Here is a 14,914-nt window from a genome sequence, read left to right on the forward strand (position 1 = left end):
GCCATCTACCTGAAGGGGTTTGTGTTTTATCTACCTTCCTACTTATTAGGATTTTGGTTTTAGCTAGGTTGACTCTAAGGCCCTTCAATTCTAGACCTTGCTTCCACACCTGAAACTTCTCCTCTAGTTCTGATAGTGACTCCGCAATTAGGGCAAGGTCATCAGCATAGAGGAGCTCCCAGGGGCAACCTGTCTTGAACTCCTCTGTGATTGCCTGGAGGACTATGGTAAATAATAGGGGGCTGAGGACGGAACCTTGGTGGACCCCTACCTCTACCCGGAATTCATTGCTGTACTCATTTCCAACCCTCACCTTACTGGCCGCATCTCTGTACATGGCTCGCACAGCTCTCACTAGCCATTCTTCTATCCCAAGTTTCCTCATTGACCACCAGATAAGGGATCGGGGGACCCTGTCAAAGGCTTTCTCCATGTCAACGAAAGCCAGGTACAGAGGTTTATCCTTGGCTAGGTATTTCTCTTGCAACTGTCTCACTAGAAATAAGGCATCAGTAGTGCTTTTACCTGGCACGAACCCAAACTGCATCTCATCTAAATTGATTCGCTCCCTAATTAGTTGGGCTATGACCCTCTCTGTAACTTTCATAACCTGATCTAACAGCTTGATGCCTCTGTAATTATTTGTATCTAAAGCGTCCCCTTTACCTTTGTAGCAGTTGACTATGATGCTGCTACACCAGTCATAGGGTATGACTCCTTCGTGTATCACCTGGTTCGTAATACGGGTGACTAGGCTATAGCCAACACTGCCAGATATTTTGAGCATCTCTGCAGTGATTCCTGATGGGCCGGGGGCTTTCCCGGTCTTCATACTCTTAATTGCTTTATCTACCCTGGTACTATCAACTCGGATAGCTGGTCCCTCTATTGGGTCGACATAAGGCAGGCTCTCTTTCTCCCATTCATTCTCTTTATTAAGCAATCTATCGTAGTGGCATCTCCAGACCTCTTTCTTTGCATCCTCATTTAATGCAAGCGTACCATCATCCATGCGAACACATTTCTCTCCTACAACATCACTATTCTCTCTCCTACACTGTCTTGCAACCCGAAATACCTCGAGTCTTTGGTCCTCACGGCGCAGAACATTGGCAAATCTTTCCTTATCTGCTTCCCCTCTGGCTAAATAAACCTGTCGCCTAGCCTCCCTTCTGGCACATTGGTACAATTCCCTGCTACCACCGTTCTTCCAGTCCTTCCAAGCTTGTTTCTTTTGTCTAATAGCCCTGTCTACCTCCTTGTTCCACCACCACGTTACTCTGGGTTGGGAGGGGACCTTACACCACCCACAAATCTGGTCGGTGGCTTTCAACAGGTTGTCCCGCAGAAATCTCCAATTGTCTTCCACGTTGTATGATGCTATATCCCCTTCTATTTCGTTAAATGCTTCAAGTAACTTGTCTCTAAGTCTCTGTCCGTTTGCAGGGTCTTTAAGCTTCCACACCCTTCTTCTCCAAGCCTGTCTAATTCTGGGCACCCATTTTGCCTTGATCCCAAAGTCGCTAACTACTAATCTATGTTGTGGGGTACATTCTTCGCCAGGGTAGGTTTTGGCATTTATAAGCCGCCCTCTTTCCCTATTTCTGGCGAGGATGTAGTCGATTTGGCTAGAGTGTCTGCCGGAGCGGTAGGTGACTAGGTGACTGGCAGGTTTCCTGAAGTTGGTATTGCAGACCATAAGATTGGTTGCATCACAGAACTCCAGCAGTCTGGTTCCCTCCTCGTTGCGGGAACCGAAGCCATAGCCTCCATGTATGCCATGGAAGCCCCCAGCACGACGTCCGACATGACCGTTGAAGTCTCCAGCCACAAAGAGAAGGTCCCTGTCACTCGTCGACGAGGTAGTTTGCAAGAGGGTGTCATAGAATTGGTCTTTCAGACCATCTGGTAGCCCAGGTTGAGGTGCATAGGCTGAGATGACAGTAGCTAATCTATGATGAAGCACTAGTCTGATCTTAAGTACTCTGTCACTTACTCTAACGACCTCGATTACCTTATCCACCCATTTCTCCGCTAGAAGTATTCCTACGCCCCCGACCCCGTCAGTGTTCCCTGCCCAGAAAATCTTGTACCTGTGTTCTTTGCCTGTGAGGAACCTTGCAGAACCTCCTCTCCATCTTACTTCCTGGATGCAGCACATATCTACGCATCTCCGTTCAAGCATCTCAACAATTTCACCAGATCTACCTTTCAGCGTGCCGACGTTGAGAGTGCCACTTGCTAATAATATTTCCAGTATCAAAGGAAGCACGCCAGTTGAAATGTTTGGCGGCATTTCATCCACCTTTGCGTTTTGAGTTCAAATTCTGCCATGGTTGACTTTGTGTTTCCTCCTCCCAGGGTCCAATAAAATAAGTACCAATATAACACTGGGGTCGATTTAATCAACTTACCCACCCCACCCCTGAAATTGCTATTTTGTGCCAAAATTTGAAATCAATATTTCCAATATTGATAGTTTGAGAGGTTATCCCACAACCTTGATCAAAATGAAACAAAATCACTGGAATTAGATTCAGTAGTGATTAAAGGAGCACTGATTTGAACATCTCCAAAATAATCCTGAATTACAAAAAGAAACAAGAGACAGAATGGTTAACATACGTAACAGATTCTTGTCACTAACTTGTAAAGCAATGGATGAGTAAACAGTCAACTAATTCTAGTGTTTGAGTGAGAGACACAGTCATTTATTATGATGGTCTTGTAGTAATGTCCAGAGTTGTTGAGGTGTTTGGATATTTGCAGAAGATAAAAAAAACCTGTAGATTTGAGCAACAATAAGCTGGGCTCTTTTCCTTTCGAGTATACTGTTTTCAGTCTGTTTAAGTGATCAATGAAAATCCTCTATGTTGCAGCCTGAAATGGCAAGTTGTTTCTTTGTGGTTTGTTGTGAAGAGAGACTGAGGAAACAGCATCACAGGCATAATCCATGATCGATCTACCAGAATCACTTAGAAATAACAGCCAAATCTCCCACACACTTCACCTTATCTTCTTAAAAGAGAAACAAAAACACTGAAGAATTCAATTCTAAAAGAATATTCCAATAGTAATATTGTAGTAATGATATACCAGTTAGCAATATATAGAAATTTTGAATACAAAACTAAAACTTACTTTGTCAGTGAAACCTTTTAAAGGCACTGGTGTTCCCCACTTCAGATCTCGACTTATACAGCGAGGTTTCAAACCATCTCTCAACCAAGAATTTGTGATTACTTTTGCATTATTTGTCCAAATACCTTTAGGAAAGACATGATCCAAGTGTTTCTTTAAATCTGGTTCCAGCTGAAATGGTTGACCAAATTTTGTGTAAGTCACACAGTAGGAATATTCTAGTAATTATCTTTATACAAACCTTCTAATTCTGCAAGTTACAATTGTCTAAGTAACATTTCCACACTCACCTGGCTTATCTCTATTCTTTAACCAAGCCATAAATAATAGTATTTGTCATATTTACTGAAACTTGACAATTTTTAATATTTTACTGCATCATTTTCAAGTCAACATAAAAAAAAAAAAAATCAAACTTGTTTCCAATCGTACTCAATTGATTTCTAAGTATTGAAAGTAATGTAATTTTTCAGCATTCCTCAAGAGTCTAACAACCATATCATCCATTTTCTAAAGCCTAACATTCCATAAAGAGCTAAATAAGTTACATCAACACTCCACTCCTGCCAGTGAAGATAGCTTCTACATATTTTATCTGCAAGAAAGAGCAGCCATATCTCCATGAAATCATACCATGTTTAAAAATAAGAATAGAAAGACACACTGAACAATGTAGTCCTACATACATTATCTGAAAAAAGATGGGATGGCCATGTGTGGACCCTCTTTGATCATAAGGTCTGTCCAAGGCTGATCCACTGTTAAATAACAAATGCTGAAGTGATCATCACTAGTCTCAGATAAGAAAATAAAATCAACAATGTAATGGCAGCAACATAAAGAAACTGTTGTAAATATTTACCTTAGGAAGATCGAGGAAGAGATGTCGAGAAGATTTGACAATGGGTGTGTTTGAGCAGGTTTTACAACGAGGTTTCACTAAATCTATGGCATTGATTAGTTTACCACATTTGTCACACTGATCTCCCCTGGCATCATCAAAACCACACAGAGGACAGATTCCTTCAACAAACCTATCAGCAAGAAACCTGAAAAACAAAATCAAAACAGATTGCTTCCCTGTTGAAATGTCTGGAAAAGATTTCATTTTATTTGTCATTCGAAACAGACGCAATATTCAGTGGATTTAGTGTAGACAATAGTAATGGTTTGTTATCATATAAAAGAAATGACTATCATTGCATGGAAAAAATTCCTCTCGCGGAATTGTCTGACAAGGTGGATCTCCAGACAACACCTAGTTTGTTTAGGGTAGACCATGCTTTGGCTGTCCAACTTTTTACAAGTTGAAGCTATCGGAGAACCAAGGTATATAAAATCATCGACTTGAATGATGGGGGTCTCTGGTGATCTTTTGCGATTATAAACAATGAGTTTGGTTTTACTAGGATTCACAAATAGTATATTTTGTGCAATTAATTCTAGACTATGAAGTAATTGGATGGAGTTTGACATTGTGTCAGAGAGCAAGTCTAAATCATCAGCATAATCTACATTCTTGCAACAGTAGAGCCAGTCCTTTTATATGGAGCAACAACCTGGATGCTTGCCAAAAAATTGGAATCCAAGCTAGATGGAACTTACACCCAAATGTTAAGAGCAGTCTTAAACATATCTTGGAGAACTCATTGCACCAAGAAGTAGCTGTATAGAGATCTCCTGCCTCTTTCCACCATTATAAGGGAAAGGCGCTTGCACTTTGCAGAACGCTGCTGGCAAGTGACCTACTGTTATGGATGCCAAAGCATGGCCATACTCAATCAGGTCGTCTGAACACCACGTATGTAGATCAACTCATCAGAGACATTGGATGCCTCCCCAAAGACCTCCCTCAACTGATGCAGGACTGAGGGGGATGGCATGTGTAGGTTAAAAACATCTGGTTGAGCAACCTCAACCAGATGTTGATGGTGATGTATTATGTATGGGAAATTGTTACAAAAAGTCTGTGTGCGTTGTTATGTGATGTGACATTTACCGAGAAAGAGTAATGTACATTTTGTTATGGACTGAGTCATTGTGACCAAACTGGTGTGTGTGACATTGTAACCTGTGTTGTTAGATGTGTGATTGTGACAAAAAGGGCAGTGGACATGATTTATGATGTATAGATAGTTCGTGTTGTTAATACAACAGAGCGCAAAGTGTTCAGACCAAAGAAAAGAAAACACAATGTCTCATCCAAAAATAAAAGTATTTTAAAAACCAGAAAGCATCAACTAGATTTTGGCTGAGAGATAACAGGTTTACTCAGAGTAGCCACCCTTCCACTATGGTCTGAAAATGGCTCTGGAACCTGGCACATGCAGTTCTCAGTGTCCATAGAAAGATCTTCAAACACCTCTTTGATCTTGGTAACCACCCTGGCCCAGGCAGAGTGGTTGGTGTCTTTCTCAACTATACCCCACACATATTAGTCCATGGGATTACAATCAGGAGAATTAGAAAACCAGGAATTGGTGCTGCTGAAGCCATAGAAATTCTCCAATAAGCACTTCTGACTCTTCCCAGAGGTATGGCAAGGATCCAAATAACCTGCAGCCACACATAATGGCCTTCTAACAGCAGCCTCTCCAGATGAGTTGTCTTTTATTGCTATGTGCAATAAAAGACGTAAAACCAAAGGTAACTTTCTGACCAGCCACAACCAACATCATACACACACACACACACACAGGTTTCCGTCAACCAATTCCACTCACAACACATTGGTTCAGCTGAGGCTACAGCAGAAGACACTTGCCCAAGATGTCAAGCATTGAGATAGAACTCAAAACCATGTGGTTACAAAATGAACACCATATCCACACAGCCATACCTACACTCCTCAGTTGCAGGATTTCAATTTTGCTTGCAAAAAAAAATGGCAGTTGTTTATACTGACATCAACTCTGACTGAGCAGACCTGTGGTAACAGGCATTCCAGCCATGATCATCTGATCATTTAAGATGGTAGGGTGTTATTTAAGGGACACTTGGCTGCCATGGTTGCTCACACATTGAGCCACCATAAAATTAATTGATAGCGTGTGTATATGTGTGACCTTATTTGCTATCTTTAATCTGTAGGAAGCTAGTGAGTAACCCATTTGGGGATTAATCCAAGATAGTAATTGCTGATTATCTAATTAATTGTTATTTGATTGGTAGTCACTGGATGTATTAATCACTCAATGTCCATCAGTGTAGCCGTGAAAATGATTCTATTTTAAATTTCACCAACAACTGAAATCTACAAAATGCATTGAAACACATTTTGGAAAACTTATGTAAACAAAAACAAATAAAATATAACATCTACAACCAAAAGTAACAACTAACCGATCACATTTTTCGCATTTCAATTGGTCAACAGTATCTTCAGAGATATAACCTTTCTTATGTAACTTCCAAAATATGTCCTGAGCAATCCTAAAGAGAAATACAATAATTAAAATTCCAAATACAAATTAATAGCTGCAAATAAACACACACATACTGAAAAGATACAATGAAAAATATAAAAAAAGTAAAATGCACAGAGATTTTATGTTGGACAAAATATATATATATATATCTATATATTTATGAAATAAAATATTTACATAGTCAACCAGTTTCGCTTATGCTAATCATGACAAAGAAATTAGTGATAATGTTAAGATTTCATTCTATATTAGTAGGAGGAAAGATATTTTGTGTGTGTATGTGTGTCTATGTGAATATATATATATATGTATGTATAGAGAGAGAGAGACATACACACATACATGCATGTGTGTGTGGGTGTAAAACAATTTTAAATATATATGTGCATTATATGAACATAAAGAAGGATTAAAGAAAATCCAAAGCAAAGTGTTCCACCAATAGAGATAGAGCAAAAAGTTCTTGACCAACCAATGTGCTTAGTCATCCAAAAGGCTGATTGAACAAAACCTTGGTTTCACTATCTTTAATCCTTACTTTCCATATTTGGCGTATATATATATATATCAATATATCCAACTCCAAATGCAAGGGTGTATTGAGGAATGTTGTATTTTTGTGCAGGGTGGTTAAAAAATTAACTTTGCAACTACATGGTTTCAGGTTCAGTTCTACTGCACAACACCTGGGGCAAGTGCTATCTACTGTAGCCCCAAACCAACAAATGCCTTCTGAGTGAATCTGGTAAATGGAAACTGTGTGGAAGCTTGTGTGCATGTTTCTCCAATTCACCCACTGCTTGACAACTGGTGTTGCTTTCTTTACATCCTCATAACTTTGCAGTTTAACAAAAGAGACTGATAGAGTAAGTACTGGGATTGATTTGTTTGAGTAAATCTTTCAAGGTGGTGCCCCAGCATGGTCGTAGTCCAACCACTGAGACAGATAAAAGTAGATAAAAAAATAAACAAAATTAGTATACATATAAAAAATCAAAAATCAAAACCTACTCAGTTTGTAATTTGGTTGTTGTGCGACCAAAATAATCAAATGAAATATTAAACCATTTATAAATTTCTTCATGGATTACATTGTATTTATCACAAATCTGCTGTGGTGTGAGTCCTTCCTCCATAGCTTTTGTTTCCGTTGCTGTACCATATTCATCTGTTCCACAGATATAAAGACAGTTATAGCCACGTAACTGAGAATACCTAGAAAGAAAATATCAAACTAAATTTATTAATTCAAGCCTCTCGAGTTTTACAAAATCTTACAGCTTTCTCATTCCTCTTCAAACATTTTATACTGCAGCTTTGATTAATTAAAACTAATTTGAATTTATTTGCAACACACAGAACTCTTGTAATCACAAGTAAAAACATACACAGGGACACACATATACACATATTTGTAGTCACACACACGCATATCTTTCAAAATTCAAACAAACATCAAAGGCAACTTTTATTACTAAAAACAATGGATAAAGATTTACATTGACTTTGGAAATATATTACAGGTATGAAGCTATTAAAGATTACCTTGAGAAAATATCTGCACTGAGAGTTGATCCAATAATATTGCCCAGGTGAGGTACATTATTCACGTAAGGCAATGCACTTGTAATAAGAATGTTGCGGGCACCAGGTACAGGTAAACTATAAGAATATCACTCAATTAGGGATTGGATCTTATAAATTTAAAATTGTTACAATAAATTTTTTTTTAATTATTAAAACAGAGACCACAATGAGCTAATGATTCTCATATCAAAACAGTAATTCAAGTGACACCATGGAATTTTTCAGGGTTTGAAATGCATAAATAATCAAATATATATGGGAAGGTTATAATGTAGATCAATGATTCAAAGACTGGATCTTTAAAATAACTAGTCTAAAGAATGTCAGGTGTTTGAAATTTTGTTTATATTACAAAATAATATTATTTTATTGTTTAATATTTACAGCAAATGGAAAAAATGTCATCATTATCATCATCTGCTTTCTATGCTGGCATGGGTAAGATGGTTTGACTGAAACTGGTAAGCTGAAGAGCTGCACCAGGTTCCAATCTGATTTAGAATGGCTTCTACAGCTGGATGCCTTTCCTAACACCAACCACTCCAAGAATGTAGTGGGTGCCTTTTAGTATATAATCATTTAAAAAAGACATTTAAACTTGTTTAGGATAAATATAAGTATTTTTGTGGCTGATACACAGGAGCCATTATTCAAGGTTTAGATCTTTTCTCTTAATCAAGACCGTAATGGCATCAAGTAAATTGAAGGAAGCATCCTTTAAAAAAATATATTGCTCTGTAAAGATATCCTCAAAGATGATGTTCATATGAACAAAACTATTTTATAAAATCTTATCAAAATGTAACATAGATTCATCCAAATTACTAAGGCTTCAGAGAATATACCACCTTTATTATACAGTTCACAACTAGTAAGGTGTATGGGTTAATTTAGCTGGCAATTTCAATATTAACTAAATGCTTCAGCACTCAAGATCTACATGATATATTTGCAGAGATAGAAAAAAACAATCCTTACATGGGATGTTCTCTTTTAGTTGCATTTGTTGTACATGGAAGTTTCCATGCAGCCACAGATTTGGAAATTTCATTGCTGTTCACTAATACATCATTGGCTGCTTCCTGAAAAGAATAAGTTTTGATGGGAAAATTTAGGCAAGAAAGCAAGAATAAATATGTCGAATATATTGGAATACCTGACTGAAACAGAACCAGCCAGTTGCCTGCAAATTGTTGCCATCTTAGTAATTTGCACATGGAATCATGCATCATTACTCATATGGCTTCTTCGATCATTCACCAACTCTGGGATTACCCTACCTCTGGTCCTGTGTATTCTAAACTGCAATCTGTTTGTGAACTGATAGCAGGGTGCTTGAAATTGCTCAACATTGTACGACATATTGTTTTCTTCAGCCCACTTGTATATAGCATTCAAATCATTCTGTAGTTTTGAATTATCATTAGGGTCCTATCAGCAGAGCTGGTAGGAGTGGCTGAGTGTACACACATGCATCATAGTCTTCCTTTCACTCTAAGCAATAAGCCCTTTATTACCAGCAGAGGAAGGAATTCTCTGAACTTTGTCCAGCCTATTCTTATTCTGGCAGTTATGCTCTTGGAGCAGTCAACTCTGCTACTGACTTAGTTACCTAGGTAACGGAAGCTATCAACTATATCTAGTTATTCTCCCATGGCATGTACATTTTTAGTGTTCATTGTACCTGAGCACCTTCCAAACACAAAAACTATCTTCCCTGTTAACCTTCCTCTGATATTGCTGCACCTTTTATGTGTCCAAAGCTTACACCAGGAACATCTTGTGGAGTTTCTACTTATACCTTTTCTATAGACATCTATCTGAAGGGCTTGCTAAGACTTGACTGGCTTCTGGTGGCATGTAAAAAGCACCAACTGATTGTAGCCATTGCCAGTCTCCTCTGGCCCCTGTGCAGGTGGCATGTAAAAAGCACTCACTACACTCACAGAGTGGTTGGCATTAGGAAGGGCATCCAGCTGTAGAAACTCTGCCAGATCAGACTGGAGCCTGGTGCAGCCTCCTGGCTTCCCAGACCCCAGTTGAACCGTCCAACCCATGCTAGCATGGAAAACGGACGTTAAATGATGATGATGATGATATATATATATATACTTCTACATAATTCTCACCTGGTTTTCAGGTTGTTTTACAGGCTTCACTGGTAACTTGGATGTCAGAGATTTAGGTTTTTGGTCGTCTTGAAGCTTTGATCCACTCTTACTTTCCCATGTAGCTTTTGAGGATTTCTGATTACTTTTACAAACAGATTCCTGCAATTATAGACAAAAATAAGGCAAATATTGACTGTAAACTTCAGTTTTTACATGGTCTAAAGGCCAAACATTTATTGGGGAGAGCAACAGTCAGTGGGAATCAACTTCTGGTACTCTTTTATCAACAAAAGAGTGGAAAGTTAGTTGTCCTTGATGGGATGTGAACACAGAATATGAGGATTAGCAATTTCCTAAGCTTGAGAAGACCTGTCCATCTCCCATGCTGACACTCTAGTTTGTATATTTTCTTAAGGCTGATACCAAATAAAGACACAATTTATAGCAGATAAAACTAGGCTGACAGAAGGAGACCCAATAACACCTAGGAAGTGATGTTAGACAACAAACCATCGAATGCTAAGTCCAAATTGTATATTTATACAAAGTTACATTAACACATGCTTCAGTTTTCTGACTGGAAAAATGTCACCCCTCTGATGTTACTTCATTTTTAATACTAGTGTAACAATAGCAACAGCTTGTAAACAATCTATGTAACACCAACAGAGATTATACTAACAACAATAACAGCAGAATTAGCATTTATGCTACAATGGAGAGGGAATCACACGTCACAAATACTGTGAATAAAAAATAACCATGTTTACCGTTAGAGCTGCAGTTCTTTGACTATCGGTCAGCTGATTGACTCCATCTTGGAAATCTTTCTTGCCAGACAAACATTTAAACCAGGACGACACTTTAGGATAATCTTTTTCCCAGTCTTAAAGAAAAGAAAAAGTTGAAATAATACAACCTTAAAGCAACAGTTTAGTCATTACTTTGAAACAGTATGTCATTTAGCAATATTACCATATTATAAAACTAATGCTTGTTGCTGGTGTTTAACCCAAGTTCTGCTTTGAATTCATAGGTTTATGATTTAAAGCATTGTAACTGTAAACCTCACATCTTTTTGTTTGTCAAGGACTACGTTGTCCAATGAGTCTTTCTTTTGTTCAAGATAGTAGGGAGCATCTGAGGTTTTGGCTGTTATTTCTAGCAAATCAAATGTTCAAATCATGAATAGGCTAAGTTTTAGAAATTTCTAGCTAGCACTTTCACCAATTGCCAAGATCTTGAAACTATAGCAACAGCAAATTTCAAAATTTGAAATTATGTCAGATGAGCCTTAATTCTAACAATTGGTTTAAAAATTAAGTTTTAAATAATGGACATTGTGGTTAGGTCAAAGAAGATTTCAAACCTTCAACATTGCAATATCTTTAACATACCTTTAATGACATCTGTTTGATTGAATACATGATACAATGTTGACCAAACTGTGACATCAGCAGCAGTCATTTGGCCCTGAAAAGAATATACATTTGTTTGTATGTATGTGCTAAAATATATATATATATATATATATATATATATAGGTTTGTATGTATGTGCTAACGTTAAAATAAGGTTATCATTTTGATGCAATTTAAGAAAACAATGAAATATTTGTTAAATTCAAATTACGACAAATGTAAACAAACAAGCAAAGCTTGCTTTTAGAAGCGTTGAGATGTCTTTTTTATAGAAAGTTAAAGAAGTGATGTTTAAATTCTCAATCGCAGAATAATGCTGATAATATAGCCTGAACAGGATAAACTATCCCTATTTTTGCAGAGAAAAGCGTAGGTGGCCAGCTGTGGACACAGCTGGCCACCTATACTTTTCTCTGCAAAAATAGGGATACAGCTGGCCACCTACACTTTTCTCTGCAAAAATAGGGATAGTTTATCCTGTTCAGGCTATATTATTAGCATTATTCTGCGATTGAGAATTTAAACATCACTTCTTTAATGAAACATTTACTAACAGGATGATTCTATACTGAGAATACAATCAAATTTATTATAAAGTCCCAGCCAACTTGATCTCCACAAGTGTAAAGAAGAGAGACAGAGACAGGCAGAAACAAGGAAAATGCCCCTTGTATTTGAATACTATGCAAATATTCTCCTAAAAAACTTTTCATTTAATTTTTCCAAAAAATAATTGTTTTCCATACTTAGAGCTGAAAAAGTCTCAATGACCGAAACCAGTACAGAAATGTTTTTTATGATAAAATTATTTTAGCATTTTCTACCTTCACTTTTTTTCCTTATATATAAATGTGTGTGTGTGTAATTAAACATCGGAGCAAAGGAAATTAATTAGACAGGGTGAATGGCACAAATGTTGATGTGTTGCAGTGAATGATGGAGGCAAAGAATTTTTTAATTAATTGAAATTTTTCCATTAAATTCTAAAATTTTCTGCTTGAAATTCTTAGAGTTGAATCTCTGCTAGAAATAGAGAAGAAATTTCAAGTGTGGAAGAAAGAACTGTTATCAAAGTGTCAACTTAGCAAAGACCAAAGTAGGAAAGCAGATGAATTACTAATCCCTTCGGGGAAAAGGAGTGAGTTGATTGGTGATTTGCTGTGAAGACCCTTCAAGCTAAGTAAAATCCAGGCCCCCATCCCAACCCTCTAACAAACCTCTCCCTCACATAGCCCATCTTCTCTCCACCTGTTGTATACCCAACCCCTCCATCTCTTCCCCCCACAACATATCCTCCTAACACGCCCCTCCCCTTTACCTCTGTCCATTCACTACATTCCTTCCCCTCCACCTCCCACTCCCTTTTTCTGCAACCTCATCAATTCACTCACCCACATACCTACCCTATCCAATCCTTGCTCCCAATTCATTTATATACACTTCTCTGTACCTTGAGAGTACCCCCACCCCCTACTCCATCACATTTTCACCTTCTTCACTTGCCTCTCTCTCTCTCTGCTACTGAGGTATCCATCTATCCTCATTACTACAAGTTGTCTATTTCTGTCCCTCATACTCAAACCTCCCACCTTCTCTCAATACTACTCCCCCTCCTAGTCAAGGGGTCTTGCCTTGTAAATTATTTGGTCATTCCACTGCTGCAAGTGTGCAATTCCTGCCTACATCCTTTCTACATGGCAAGCAGGGTCGTTTATCTGAAATGGGTAGGGTCCTGTCTGTTTTCTTGCTTACTATAAAACCTTAGTCTTTGCCAAGTTAACTTTAAGGCCTTTCCAATCTAGCTTCTGTTTCCATACCTGGAATTTTTTTTCCACCTCTGTTACAGACTGCTATGAAAGCAAAATTATCAACATATATTTTTTTATTATTATTCAGTTTACTTACTTTCACAAGGTTGTTATCGTTTTTCTTCAGTTTATCCTCCATATACTTCAGGTGAGAGTGAAGCAAAGCCAAATTTGCACCATTGTCTTCTTTAGAAACATTCTTCCCACTCGCAATTGATATTATATCCTTTACAGTAGACTGGAAATAAAATGGTGAGAACTTTACAGTGAAATTAATATAATAACTGCTGTTGCTTCTTATTGCTGTCTACAGTTATAGTCAAATTGGAAAGAGAATCTGCTCTCACTAGTTTCTTATTGAGTTTGAAATGGAAAAAATACCCTAACTTTCTAATCTAATAACAATATGATCATCCTTTAATGTCTGTTGCCCATGCTGGCATGGGTTGGACAGTCTGACCAGGGCTGGAGAGCTGGAAGGCAGCACCAGACTCCAGTCTGATTTGGTATGGTTTTCTATAGCTGGATGCCCTTCCTAACGCCAACCACTCCAAGAGTGTAATGGGTGCTTTTATGTACCACTGGCACAGGTGCCATTTGCATGACACCAGTATCTGCCACGACTGCAATTTTACTCGTCTCGATGGGTCTTCTTCTCAAGCACAGCATAATGTCAAAGGTCTCAGTCATTGCCTCTGTGACGCCCAACTCTCAAAAGGAACTCAGCCACTTTGCTTCCATGAGGCCCAATGCTCCAACAGTGCTCTTTACGTGCCACCGGCATGGGTGCCAACCGTGTGACACCAACACCAGCCATGACTACGATTTCACCTGGCTTGATGGGTCTTTTCAAGCACAGCATATCACCAAAGGTCTCAGTCACTACTCATTGCTTCTGTGAGGCCCAAAGTTCAAAGATCATACTTCACCACCTCATCCCATGTCTACCTCTACCACAGGTTCCCACCACAGTTAGAGATCGGCATTTCTTTACACAGCTGCACTCGTTCATACGCATCACATGACCATACCAGCACAGTTGTCTCTCTTGCACACCACCTCTTATGCCTAACTTTGCTCTCAAGATGCTTACACTGTTAAACATGCACACTGATATTGCACATCCAGTGAAGCATACTGGCTTCATTTCACAGTCCATGTTTCACTGCCATGTAGCATGGCTGTTTGCACACAGGCATCATACAGTCTAACTTTCACTCTGAGAGAGAGACCCTTTGCTGCCAGCAGAGGTAGAAGCTCTCTGAACTTTGCCCAGTCTAATCTTATTCTTACAGCTACGCTCTCAGAACATTCCTCTCCACTACTTCTAGCTTGTTCCCTTGGCAGTTGATGGAGTCTATTTTCTGCACATTTTCAGCATTTATTGTACCTGTGCATCTTCCACATACAAAAGCTAG

General features: G+C 38.4%; 1 protein-coding gene across 8 annotated transcripts in view; it reads right to left on the reverse strand.

Annotated features, from left to right (window-relative positions):
* LOC106872492 (methionine--tRNA ligase, cytoplasmic) overlaps positions 1-14,914 on the reverse strand; it is a 40,585-nt gene that overhangs the window by 16,090 nt on the left and 9,581 nt on the right. For all 8 annotated transcript variants that reach the window (XR_016244658.1, XM_014919512.2, XM_089364566.1 and 5 more), the window contains 10 exons: positions 13,594-13,734; positions 11,665-11,740; positions 11,038-11,153; positions 10,286-10,426; positions 9,135-9,238; positions 8,115-8,231; positions 7,581-7,784; positions 6,484-6,573; positions 4,004-4,190; positions 3,142-3,312 (listed from right to left, as the gene is read on the reverse strand). Coding sequence is in view for 7 of the 8 variants with exons in the window: in XM_014919512.2 (XP_014774998.1) it covers positions 3,142-3,312; positions 4,004-4,190; positions 6,484-6,573; positions 7,581-7,784; positions 8,115-8,231; positions 9,135-9,238; positions 10,286-10,426; positions 11,038-11,153; positions 11,665-11,740; positions 13,594-13,734 (1,347 nt within the window). In the remaining variant the exon portion in view is untranslated. The remainder of the gene's footprint in view (positions 1-3,141; positions 3,313-4,003; positions 4,191-6,483; positions 6,574-7,580; positions 7,785-8,114; positions 8,232-9,134; positions 9,239-10,285; positions 10,427-11,037; positions 11,154-11,664; positions 11,741-13,593; positions 13,735-14,914) is intronic.

This window comes from Octopus bimaculoides, chromosome 16 (genome assembly GCF_046866305.1).
Source record: "Octopus bimaculoides isolate indiv1 chromosome 16, ASM4686630v1, whole genome shotgun sequence".
NCBI classification, from domain to species: Eukaryota; Metazoa; Mollusca; class Cephalopoda; order Octopoda; family Octopodidae; genus Octopus; species Octopus bimaculoides.